The following is a 14,161-nucleotide window of genomic DNA, read 5'->3' on the forward strand; positions in this document are numbered from 1 at the left end:
TTCTAGACTTTGCTTCTCTGTCAAAATGAATTAATTATAATATTTCAATTAAAACCTTAATCAGATCAATATTTTCAAGAGGCAAGCTCCCATTCATCACAGCAAGCATCAAGCCTAGAGTACATGATGAATTAAAGAAAGCCATTAGGCTGATGGGAGGCTGGCTCTGGGAGTGCTCATGGCTGCGGTCCACAGGCATGCAGGATGATGGATAAAGAATGCCACATCTCAACAGGAGGAGTAAAGAAAACGTTCCCATAAAGCTCATTGTGTATTAGCACAAAGAATCATGAGACCTCTTTCATGACTCTGTGCAACTCAATCTTAAATATTTTAGTAAAAAGAAATAAAATTGGAAAAATTTTATTTTTCAAGTGAATTTCAAGAAACTGGACATCCCTGTGGTAACAAAAGAAGTTGACTGCTTAATGGCCCATAAAGTCCAACACTAAGACTCAAGATGAAGTCATGGGCCCACTTATGAAATAGTATCAATATCAGTATCTTGATCAGTAATGTCATAAGAACAGCCTATGCACATTTGACTGTTAACTACCCTGGGAAAGTGGGACTCAGAGCTAGTGAGAGTTTTGCAGAACAACAGGCAGCAGATGATACTCTCTAGCAAGAGCATCACGTCTAAACAGTAAGAAACATTAGACTTACAGCCACTGCCCAGCTGGGCTGACTGTTCCTTAGCTACACCACATGAAATACTTAATGTTCCCACTGTGAAGCTGAACAGCTATGGATTCATCCACCAGGGCTGCACGGTTGTAGACTGACTGTATAGCTTATAGCCGCTCTCTTTTCTTACCTTAACTCCCTACTCAGCAGGCACTGGGCACAGAGATAGGGAGGAGCCAGGAGCCAGACAGGATAAGAGAGGAGACATGAGGAGCCAGACAGAGATGAAGAGAGAAACACAGAAAAAGCAGATCAACAATGCTGTTTCTTTTCTTGTGGCAGGACATGGAAGTATAAAGAAAAGAAAGGAAAGCCCCTCCCCCCAAGAGGGGCTGGAAGCCGCAGCAGCAGGTACACAGAGTGAAGGACCTCAGCTCCTCCCTCAGACCCGAGAAACACCTCCCCTTTCCACTACCTGCAAAGGGTTTCTGGTTTACACACACATGCACATGCAGGCGCACACAAGCCTAAATAACAGAAAGACAAGAATCTGCTGAATGTAAGGTAAATCATATGGTTTATACTCTATATAGTCCATTCCACTAAACTGAAGCCACACTCTAACTGGAGTTTCAGGACAGACCTCAAGCGTGAACTGTTTGCTGCTGGGCTTTGGGAGCATATTAAACTATGACTAGCTGACTCATAGAACCCAGTTGATCTAAGTAAACAGCCTCACTCTTGTGCAAACAGCGAGCAGGAGGAAAGACCAAGGCTTTCTGCTCAGCTACCTCCGTACTCTTGAAAAGTGCAATGCACAGATGCGGTCCCTGGCCCAGCGTCCAGGGCAGCTCTCCGAAGCCTGGTTCCCGGGCAGTCACCCTCAGGCCTTCTCACTGTTGCTTCTGACTATACCCCGCTGTCCTAGATATTAACTCAGAGTTTACTGAGCCTGGTCTCTTTTTCAGATGAGCTTTACTCTACTACAGAGCAAAGGCAAAGTGGCATAGCCTTAAGAAAACAGAAACCCACACAACAAAACTTATTTCATTGCCTTACTGAGACTATAGAACAGAACTCTTAAAACCGCCATGCAAATTATCTGTCAAAATCCGTAACGCCTGCCCTGGAACTAATGAGCACAATTCAAAGCAGCTTCACACTGCACTAAGCCAAGGCTCACCCCTGCCCCCTCTCCATCTAATCTTACGCTCGTTGTCAGGCTGCGGACTACACGTGCACTTGGGTTGATCCTTAAAGAAAACTGTTTCGCCGGGCGTGATGGCCCAAGCCTTTAATCCCAGCACTTGGGAGGCAGAGGCAGGTGGATTTCTGAGTTTGAGGCCAGCCTGGTCTACAGAGTGAGTTCCAGGACAGCCAAGGCTACACAGAGAAACCCTGTCTTGAAAAACCAACAAAAATAAAATTAAAAAAAAAAAAAAAGAAAACTGTTTCACTAAAGAATTCTGAAAATGTTCTGTATTCAAAAATCAGGGTATTTAAAATCAAAAGGTCTCACAAGTTCTTCTTTAACTAATGAATGTTCTCTCATTTTATAGGAAATTATTTTGATTTTTTTAACGTGGCATTTAACTTACAAAGTTATAGTTCACTTCATGAAAAGATCTCTCCAATACAGCAATAACTGATACAGGATTTACACATGTCATCTGGGAAATAATTAACAATTGATAGCATTTACATGTTATTTTGTAACTGTAGGACAAACTGAAAACACCTCCGTGTGAGCCACGTACTGATGGGGTCCCCAGTACAACTTCCCCAAGGCTTTCAGGCCACTCTACTCCCTACAAAACAGCAATTTCTCCTTAGAAACAGTTTCTCATTCAAACAGGATGCATTCAATTCAGTTCTGATAAGGCCTACTTCAAACATAACTAAAGTGAGATCATGTTTTTGAGCTTTTATCATTAGGATAACCAAAGTTGTCATAATTTGCTGTTTAATTTAAGTTTACTTACATTTGTAAACATTTATTTAGCAGATCCCACTAACTAGAGATAAACAATAAAAAATACAATTCTATCCTGAAATCAAACAATGTGCTCTGTTAACACAAAATGCATTTAAAACTAAGTATCCTTGAAAGAATTAAATAAACAAGGGAACAAATACCCTTTTTTTAAAAAAAGCCAAAGGCAACTACATTGAGATACCTTCCTAATATCAGAGATATCATCCAACTGCAGCAACATACAAAAATATGCTTGGCTGACAGAAATGTTTAATACATTTCAAAGATGTAGCATTTATATGCATCTTTGATCATTGTATTAATTCGGCTGCAGGCCTTGAGAAGGTTAACCATTAACATCATACCGCTAGGCACAGGAAGAAAGCTGTGGAGGAATTAGACACTATCTCACAGGCAGTGGTGAGATGCTACAGGGCTGCAGCTCAGCCCTGCTTCTTGTCTGTTTATCTCCCTGAGCTTTCTATGGGCAAGGGGCTAGGTACAGTGGGAATGAACGGCTGGAGAGACAAAGTACACAGCCAGCTATACTATCTGTTTACTTTGGCTGACCTTTTTTTTGTTTTTAGGGGAAGGGAAAAAAGAAGAAGAATCTGCCTGTGGAAATCTCTGCTAATAAGCACAGGGATCAAAAGCACATCAACCTCAGCAGAGCTGACACTAGACAGGCAGAGCCCACGGGGGAATGGGACAGTAATAAAGGTATTTCATTGGGAATCCATTTTGTCCAGATTCTAAGTTAGCAAAATCCAATTAAAAATCATCCTCCTACTTTGCAATAAAATAACTGATTCTTATCTTACTCCAAATTAAATATCAAGTCACACTATTAAAAGGCATTAGTAAGAAACAATTTTAGTATCATATTTAGCATGAGTAAATATTTTACTATTTCATGAAATTTTTTATTTTGAAATTATAAATCCATGCAAAAATTCAGACTGAAATAATTTAAATACCATCTTCTAGTTCACAACTATTAAATAGTTCACAACTATTAAAAATTTACAATATTTTCTTAGCTTCCTCTCTTTACATACATATATGTGTAATACTTTTGCTAAATCATTTAAAAATAAATTTTAGACATTTTGCATTGTTTGTGATTTTACTAGGCTTTATAAATTTTAATCATAAACATTAGATATAATTTATTGTAAAAAAGTAGAATGTAAGTACAAAATTTTAAAAAGAAAACTAAAATTTACTGAATATCTTATATGTGCCAGACATGATATGAACGGCTTCTATTTAATTACATTTAAATGTCATAAAAACTATGGAGGAAATGAAGGCTGAAGGAGATGTATGGCATAAGAGATTAAATATAACTTGATGAAATAACTGAGTATATCGTTTAAATATACCAAATACATATTAAATATGCAATAAGTATTGGTAAGTACGAGCTGTGAGACACAGACATGGCCACTTAGCTCTGCATCCTAACACGCTGCACACATCCATGGCCACATGGCGACCCTGTTCTGGCTCCTGCTGCACTATCTATATACAGCACTAGGTTCACTTCTACCTCACCTTCACAGGGCAATAAAAGTTCCTACTCACACGGCTCCTCAGTGGCTTTGAGCAATATAATTATCTTATTAATGTAATGATAGGTAAAGCATGAATGATTAATACTTCAAGTCTCCCTGAGGAACTTAGATTTTAAAATAGGAAACTTATTACTATTAGCATCTATTTTAGAACATCTGCTATTTTTTAGACACTAACTCTGTGCCAAGAACATCTGGGGGACTACTTCATTGAACCTCTAAGCATTCCTGCAAAGGTGTCACCCTTTCCATTCATCCATGGCTGGAAAGTGGAAGGGGCAGCCTTGCACTCCTAGTCAACTGACTAAAGGTCCACATATTCATTGCATTCAGAGATGTTCAGCCCAGAAAACGTTCCCAAGCTTCTCTAAAGGGTAAGTGATGTGAAGGAGCAGGACTAGTCCCTGGTTTTACTTCTCTCCCAACGCCAAGGGGAAGAGAGCAACAAAAGGCCAAGTGTAGGCTGACTGTTTTTCTTGCTTTAAAATAAAAGAGACTACTCCATCCTAGAAGATTAGACCTGATGAAATGGCCCTTATGTCCAAAGACAGATTGTTTTCTGCCTGAATTGGTTACTGCTAATTCTGCCTTTAAGGCTGACAATAACAGGACACTTAGCACTTAGTGTGTCAGCATTTGTGTGTGTCAGCTCACTGAGTCATCACAACAATCTCATGTTGTTGCTCCATCATCTCCACTTTACAAATGTAGAATACGAGCCACACAGTTTTCAGGTAACTTGCTCAAGTTTATATGCCTAGCAGTCGTATACACCCTGCTCCACTATGAGGGCATCCGAGTATCTGCTGACCCTAATGATTTTATGAGTATGTCTTCAATTACTCTCTACCTGTATTGATGACTGCATATCTCTCGCTATACCAACAAAACTGAAAGGCTTAAGCCTGCTTCTATTCTCCAGTCTTCCTTTTTATCATTCCCTGCCATGGTCTGAATGTAACTGTCCTCTGTAGGCTCCTATGTTTGAACACTTGGACCCCAGCACAGGGTGGCCCTTGAAGTAGGACCTCACTGGAGCAAGAGAGTTGCTAGGCCGGCCTTATGGTTTCTTTGCCCCAGTCCTGTCTCAGCTTCCTGACTGGGGTAGACACAATGTGAACCATTCACAACATCTATATCATTTTGTAACTGAATAGACTTGAAACATTGACACTGCTAGGTCAAGAGAGACTCCATGTAGAACATGAATACACACAGTTTGATATCAATAGCGTTATATTCTTACCATATTTTTCTTGCTAAAATACATATCTTAACAAAATAAGCTTTGGGCTGATTTGTTACTACCAAAGGCCACATATAAAAATATTATGAAGGTTAGAATATCTATGAAAATATCAAGAATCTGAGGTGTTAACTGAGGCTAACGTGATCATTTTAGCTTTATCAACTATGAAAATTCTATTTGAACTACTTGAAATATATTTGCTACCACATAAAAGACAGCATATTGATCTTTCTAATAAAAGTCATTATTGGACGGCTTTTTTTAGGTTGTTACGTACCACATACTTAATTTGCTCATTTTATTAATGAAATGCCTGATATACTTGGTATGAAACAAAAAGCAAGCACTTAAAACTCAAAGCACGCTCTATACATTGTTAGCACCGCACAGACGGCTTGGCAGGATAAAGAACTCGCCCAGCAGAGAGCGTGAAAGGCGAAGGGAATATGCTGAGACCTCTGATGCTAACATTCACAGCACACAGGAATGCACTGTGGAACAGTTTGCATTTGGATTGCATTTGTTTATTTGTTGGGGATGGCTTGTATGAAGAGGTCAGAGAACAACTTACAGGAGTCAGCTCTCATTCTACCATCTGGGGACTAGAGCTAGAACTCAGGCCATCAGGCGTGGTGGAGGCTTTACCTGCTGAGCCATCCCAACAGCCCTATCATCAAACACTTTAGACTTAGTATTATCTTGGGTGAAATCGAGAAAGAATCAATGTAAAGAGATGGCATTAAAATGGGACAATATCCTGGCAAACCCATTACAAGTTGAAAATACTGTAAGTTAAAATGTATTTATCACTGGGAGGTAGTAGCATATGACTTTAATCCCAGCACTCAGAAGGGAGGGGTGGACAGAGCTCTGTGAGTTTGAAGCCAGCCTGGTCTACAGATCAAGTTCCAGGATAGCCAGGGCTACACAGGGAAAGCCTGTCTCAACCACCCACAAATGTGTTTATCACTCTGAATCCACATAGCACCACAGCTGTACAACACACTACTGAATCTCTGCTTCTCCTGGCCGTTACAGGGTCACAGTGCTCTGGATTTCTCCTGCTGACCAACATTGAAAGAGAAGATTGGCAAAGTGGTCAGCCCTAAACTTATATATTCACAAGACATACTAAATAGATTCAGCAGGCTATATGTATATACCGTGTACTGTTACATATATGTGTATATGTGCATATATGTATATTGTTACACACACACATGTATATATAAAACAATAATAATCAAAGAAAAAGAGGCCAACAATTTTGAGAGGGAGTGACAAGGTGACATAGGAAAGGTCTGAAGAGCTGGGCAGTGGTGGTGCACAACTTTAATCCCAGCACTTAGGAGGCAGAGGCAGGCAGATTTCTGAGTTCAAGGCCAGTCTGGTCTACAGAGTGAGTTCCAGGACAGCCAGAGCTACAGAGAGTAATCCTGTCTTGAAAAACCAAAAAAAAAAAAAAAAAAAAAGGAAAGGTTTGAGGGAAGAAAAGGGAAAAGGAAGAAAGAAAATAATGTAATTATGTTTTAAGAAAATTTTAATTAAAACAAAAAATAATTGCTACTAAAATTAAATTTTTTAATTAAGTTTTTAAAGAGAGTATTAGATTATACTGCTAGCCTAGGAAAAGATGCAAATTACAGTTTCTGTTGAAGACACACTGCTTTCACATAATAATAAAAGTCTTAAGCAGAACCAGCGAAAGTCAAGGCCCATCTTTATGAAACATAGTGCTTAGTCACTAAAGGGAGTTCAACCATATTTTTAATAAAACCTGAAGTTTTTACTCAAGCTTTATTAAATAATTAACAACAATACAGGGCTGCTGAGATGGCTCAACAAGAAAAGGCTCGTGCTGCCAAGCCTGATGACTTGACCTGAGTTTGACCTCTTGGTCTTCCTAGGAACTCCAAGCAGCTTATAACCTCTACACACATATCCTCCACACTCGTATAAATGAATAAATGTAATAACAAATTTTAAGGCACCAAAACAACAGATAGTCCACAATATGAGATTATATACTAGGTTTAGAATTTATGTGACTTACTCAACTATGATCTACTATACAAGTATGACTTGCAGCTCCTGTTAGATATGAGGTACGCATAAGTAAATACAACATTTTACATACTACAATATCACACATCATCAGTTTCAGTACAATGGAGAGTAACAAGGTCTCAGCATGCAGCCTCAGTTGGTAAAGGTGACCAGTTTCAGACACTGAGAACTTTGGAAAGCCACAGCTCCTCATCTGGAACTGTCCTGAGTCACAGTGAGAAGAGTGCACAGAGAGGACTCGGTCTCCTCTGCACCTGCTCAGCACCCATCCTTCCCTGGCAGCTTCTGGAACGCGCTGCTCCGGGTTCTTTCCCCTGCTTTTGGTGGCGTGCACCATCTGCCTGCCAACATTAAGTCTATGAACGCAGTGTCCTGCTCAGCTCTCTTCACACAGTTCATCTCCACTTAGTGAACTCACTCTTGCACGCTTGATCACCAATCAACTGATGGACTTGAAGATCCACACACAAAACCCTAAGGCCCAGCAGATAACCTACAGCTCTGCAGTTCCAGCCTGGAGATGGCTGGGTGGAGGGCAGGCAAGCAACAAGTCCCCCCCCCCCCCCCCCCGTCCCAGTCCCTGTCTTCTAAAGCCTCCAGTATCAGTGCAGACTAACAGCGCTGCAATCATTCCTTACTGCATACAGATTTTAAATACAAAATGTGGCTGGGTATAGTGGCACATGACTTCAACCCCAGCCTCAGGAGATAAGAGTTTTAGCATCAGAAGTCCAAAGTCATCCTCAGCTGCACATGGAGTTCCCAGGTACAGTGCACAAGGCAAGACCCACAAAAGGAAACAAAACACCCCACACCACACCACAACCTGACTGTTCTGTGAGTTTACTCCCCAATTTGTCTGCATCCTTACACAGGCTCACTCCAGAAAAGCAAGTTAGAGACGTGTATCTCTTCTTAAGCTATCACTTCAAATCTGTTCTGTCAGAAGAAAACATTGTGAAAAAAGCAGCAGAAATTTTGTCAGAACAAACTCTAAGAAGAAAGGGAGAGGAGCTCTGAGTAGTTAATGCAATCAGGCAATGAGAGCGCAACACTTAGTTTCCTCACACAAGCAAGGACAGACTGTCAAGCACAAAGGAGAAGAGGGTGTGGCTTCCAGACTTACTTGTTAGGAGGAAAGAAGAATAAAAGGCAGGAAAAGTGCGTACTGTTAGTAAAGCAATCCCTCAGGTCTCAGCGAAGTTGCACACATACAAATGCTACTAAGTGTTGCACACAGGATGTATTAGAGAGGTCTCTGTACCTTACAGTGAAGTCATAGGAGCAGGAGGCCAGCACGGAGGCGTGGAATGGTGAAAACTGTAGGAGAGAAAAGTCAGACAGTCATGGACTGCCACTCCACTTCATCCCAGAAACACAACCACTTATCACACTGCACCTTCCTAGGCCTTACACACTTAAGCTGACCTTTCAAATAGACATTTATAGAAAGATCTTTTATTTTTACATTCTCCAAAGAAATCCCGCAAGCTTCACGGAGATGATTTCTACCATGCTTTCTACATTTGATGGAGGAGGGTCTCATGAAGCCTAGGCCAGCCTCAACCTTGCTGAGGGTCATCTGAACGCTCATCCTCCTGCTTCCAAGTGCTGGGATTACAGACATGGACCACCCAGTTATGTGCTAATGGGGGTCACACCCAGGCCTCTATGCTAAGCAAGCAATCTACAGCTGAGTCACATTCCCATTCCTGTAACTGTACCTGAATAGCACTTCACACAGCGTGCCAAGTATTTTTTTACTATATTACCTTAATTTGTCCCCACAAAAAATCTGAAATACAGAAAAACTCTGTCTACTACTGAAACCTGTCCATATAAGACCATTATTAAAAACATAGGCCGGGCGGTGGTGGCGCACGCCTTTAATCCCAGCACTTGGGAGGCAGAGGCAGGCGGATTTCTGAGTTCGAGGCCAGCCTGGTCTACAAAGTGAGTTCCAGGACAGCCAGGGCTACACAGAGAAACCCTGTCTTGAATAAACCAAAAGAAAAAAAAAAACCAACAAAACAAAAACCATAGAAAAGCTTATTTTTATTTTTGTAGTAGATGGTAGTTATCACAAAAGCTGACAACTGGAGTGAGAAGAATCCATAACTAAGGATGGCTCAGGCCCTTCTACAAAGCTCAGGGAACACAGGAAGAGATGGAGGACTGTGGGAGCTGGAGGGGGAGGACTGCTGTGAGACACTGTCTGGCCTCAGCACAAGACAGCTGCTGTCCTCATGAACTCTCACAGCTGTGGCTGCCTTCAGAAGACCTGCCCCAGGTCAGGACAGAGCACACAGGAGCACAAATGGATGAGGGCTCCTAAGGCCCATCTATAACCGAAAGCTACTGGCAGTTAATGGCTACACAGGACGGGGAGACGGTTTCCCCTGGTGGAATGCCCAGACTCCAGTGGGTGCTTGTACACCCATGTGCACGAAGCAGCTCTAACTGGGCTCAGTGGATGAGAGAGAGAGACAGAGAGACAGAGACAGAGAGAGACAGAGAGTGATAGAGACAGAGACAGAGAGAGGACCGAAGCTAGGAGGGATGTATGTGCCAGGGACCTGGTGAAGTTGGGGAAGAGTAGGTCTGAGCAAATACTACGTATGCATGTATGGAATTCCCAAAGAAGTCAAAGTTAAATCTACTATGTACTACATATTTAAAATTACATTGAGTAATACAATTTAAATATTAATTTAATGCTATTTGAAATATGTAAAATAGGGATATTGCGCAACTATCATATTGGAAATATCAGTAAAGTACTTTGTAGCTGTTAATGTAGAGAACTGATAATCAGGGGATGCCACTGAGTAGGGAGGTTTTCACAGTACCACAGCAGAATCACCTGACAGGAAGCTGGGGAAATAAACTAACTTCCCTCACTATGCAAGCACACCCACTAGAGGCACTGTTAAAAGGTTTGCTCACCTTCTGTTCACAGACCGAATCGTTTCTACATCCTGCATAGTTTTAACTTTTATATACACTGTCATGCTAGAGAAAAAAATTACTACCTCTCCATTCACACACTCTCATCAAATGGGCAATTATGAAATATATTTCCTAAATATAAACTAACACACTTAAAAATACTGTTAAAAGAAATAGTCAACTTGATAATACGGTGAGAAAGTTATTTTCAGTTAACATCAAGTAGTGAATTTTTATATCATCCCAGCTTACTCAAATATATAACCTAATTTTAGCTTCCAATATCATCCTTAATTGGATGACAAAAACACACATACAATCAGTAATGTCAGCACTTGGGAGGCTGAGGCAGGAGGAATATAATTTTAAAGTCACCTGACCTACACAATGAGACCTTGTCTCAGGAAACCCAGAGCTGAGGGTGTAGTTCCGTGGCTGGGCATTGGCCTAGGATGAGCATGGCCCAGGCTCCACCCCAGATCTGTAAAACTTCATCCCTAAATACTTTGTACAAACTTCACCGACTACTGGTTATGTTTTCACTCTGTATAGAAAAGAGAAAGACTTACTTTCACCCTCCTGATAGCATATGTGTGACCGAGAAGTTCAAACACAGGCTGTCGCACATTCCTTAAGTCCCAGCCTCTCAAACTACAGTCAACCGCACCTGTTACCACCAAATTCTGAAAACAATTCAGAAAAACAAAACAAAACAAAACTATGAGATGTTTGCAATCTCTCACTAGAAACAATGATACATTTTTGTAATTAAATATACACTCAGGATCTATTTTTTAATTGCATAATAATCATAGAAAGGAACCAAAATAGCCATTTCATAGCAAAATCAAAACTATAACTACAGAGGAAAGGAACTATGTTTAAAGTGTATGATAGAACATTACACACAAGGGACAAAGCACGTCTCAAACAGCATTGTAGATTTTCTAACTTACCTTTTCAAATACTACGCACACGTAAGAGGTTAAAATATATTGGACAAATCAGCTGATCTTTCTTTTTAAACAGTTTAAAACATACTGAGGTAGTACCAGATATTAAAGGCAGGTTGTGGTTGCTGGGCTGAGAATGTAGCTCAGTAAGAGAGTGCTTGCCTAGCGAGTATAAACGCATTTGAGTCCGATATGCAGGAAACACACACACACACACATACATATATGCACTCACATATGCATGCTTACAGGCACTCAGATGTTCATGGGTGGGGGAACCCCTCTCAAGGTGACTCATAGATGAAAAAGCAGAGTGTTAAGTTTTGTTTGGTTTTCTAAGCCTAAATATTTCTATTGAATATACATATTGTCTTTCTTTTTACTTAAAGAGTTCTGACAGTGTGGTATTCTTTTAATTGTCACAAGTGAGTTTAAAGCTGGGAAAGCAAAAACAATGTAGGTATTTTCAGTTTTCAGCTATGAGGCCTGTTGAGACATATAGATAGTATATTAATACAATCAATCTATTCCTGAATTTCTGCTTTTAATTCTTACACTCAGATGTTTTAACTGAAGCATTACAAAAAGTTTCACATGGGCACCACCATCTTATACAAGCATGAAAATTAGTTCAGCTTAAAAAGGAAGATAAAACAAAATTCTTAAAACTAATGGACTGTCAAACTAAAAACTGGGTTATAAATTGTTCAACAGTGAGGTTAAGAGCAATCACACATATACAAATTACAAAAATTGTAAAGCAGTTTCCCAAAACAAACAAGGAAGGCTGCACTGTTCAACTTTTAAGAATATCTGTTCCTTCCTTTGCCTGTTTTAGAAGCACTTAAGTCCAACTAATGCTAACGCAGGTCAGTCCCTTACTCACTACAAGTGACAGGGACTGAGTTTAACCTAAGGGTCCAGAAACACCACCCAAGTGCTCATCAGCAGGCCAGATAAGGGGGTGTTAACACTCAGAAGAGCGCTCTCTATGGAACCCCTGTACCTCATTGTATTTACACCAGTCACAGCTCAGGATTTCCGCCTGATGTGCCGGAATCACAATCCGGACTCCTGTGGTCTTCACATCCCAGATCCTCAGAGTCTGATCACCTGATAGAAAAGACAGACTTGGTCAACCCCACATCCTACTGGGTGCTCCATGCAAGAGCAGGTGGTGGCGAGCCTAGGGGAGACACGTCACCATCAGGATACTCACCTAGACATATTCTCAAACCATCACAATGCCTAAGAACTACTCACGGTGATGAGCAACAGAGAGGAAAACCATAATAGTGGTTTTACATCAAAGAGGAAAACTCAATGATGAGATGCCAAAATGGAGACGTTTTCAGCCTTCAGAGGATTTGTTTGTTTTCTGCACTGGTGCTGAAGAAAGAGCTGGGGCCTTGAGCATGAGAAGCACACATTGTACCACCGAGCCGTGCCTCCAGCTCTTCCTTATGGTTTTTATATTTACAACATTTTAATGGGACAGTTGGAGGAAACTTTTCTCCTTTGAAAAACAAGCTCAAATTTTTAGAGAATAGCTGGATGGTGGTGGCGCATGCCTTTAATCCCAGCACTTGGAGGCAGAGGCAGGCAGATCTCTGAGTTTGAGGCCAGCCTGGTCTACAGAGTGAGTTCCAGGATGGCCAGGACTACACAGAGAAACACTCTCACAATAAAGAAAAAAAAAGTATAAAGATTATATTTTACATTATTCAAATAAGATTGGCATTGTTTAAATGAACACTCACATTGGTAGATGAAAGCAAGTAATATTTGGGGATCTAAGAATGGTAGGGATAAAAGAATGAATTTAAATGTACCAAATGGGAATAATTCTGGTACATGAGAGAGCTATCTTCAATGGCCCTAAAAATAATCACCAGCCAGTAGAATTTGTTTCAGAATCTTCAACAGCCAGGATGAAACAATCCCTTGTGGCCTCTGAGCATTCGGTGCCTACGGTAGTCTAATGTCTGGCCTATACCCACACCCTTCTTCCAAGAACAGCACATCCCTTCCATACCAAACAACTCTTAACTGACTTACAACTCTAGAAACACTCCGGCCTTAGCTGTCAGTCAACGGTGAGCGCTCAGTTGTTTTGCTTAAAACAAAACCAACCCAAACAGACAAAAACTCTATAGTATAAAGAAAAAACAGCCAGCCCTCCTGCCCTCTTTGGTCTGACCACAAACATGCAATATTATTTTACAAGTTTTTAAGGATCCTCGCTCTTAAAACAGAGTTTACCAAGCATACCATCTGGAAGCTCCTGGTAACCAAGCCTCTCACCACATACAGAAAATTGGGCTACAGAGTGAAATTACAAAGCAGGGATAAGATCAACACAAAACCTGGTCTGAGCATCACTTCCCATTCTGAGGTATGCTCTCTGCAACTTTCACAAAGACTTAGAATAGCGATAGTTCTGTCACTTGCAGGAAAAGAAACACAGCACTTTGGAGAGAAGAAATGGCATTCTCCCTTTCTGCCTCTAAAAAGAGTCCAGTCCCAGAGGGAACATTTGGTTCAGCACGAGGTTTTTACTGAGTCATAGGAAATGCCAAGTGATGCTTGCTAGCTTCTCCAAACTTTCTAACACCTAAGCTGGAAACCATACAGTCACTATGCCATGAATAAGACTGTCTCAAGTCCTATGGGCTTATATTCCCTGGATAATTACCTCATCTGCATGTGTAAACAGATTTCAAGCATCAACAATGAGAGCAGAGTAGATGAAGTGACTTATTTT

The 14,161-nt window shown here is 40.7% G+C and overlaps 1 protein-coding gene across 1 annotated transcript in view; it reads right to left on the reverse strand.

Moving 5' to 3' along the window:
- Positions 1–14,161, reverse strand: part of Pex7 (peroxisomal biogenesis factor 7) — a 50,538-nt gene that overhangs the window by 15,845 nt on the left and 20,532 nt on the right. Inside the window, exons 6-8 of the mRNA XM_021174998.2 lie at positions 12,404–12,510; positions 11,014–11,127; positions 8,760–8,815 (exon numbers count right to left, since the gene is read on the reverse strand). Coding sequence (XP_021030657.1) covers positions 8,760–8,815; positions 11,014–11,127; positions 12,404–12,510 — 277 coding nt within the window. The remainder of the gene's footprint in view (positions 1–8,759; positions 8,816–11,013; positions 11,128–12,403; positions 12,511–14,161) is intronic.

This window comes from Mus caroli, chromosome 10 (genome assembly GCF_900094665.2).
Source record: "Mus caroli chromosome 10, CAROLI_EIJ_v1.1, whole genome shotgun sequence".
In the NCBI taxonomy this organism is placed as follows: domain Eukaryota; kingdom Metazoa; phylum Chordata; class Mammalia; order Rodentia; family Muridae; genus Mus; species Mus caroli.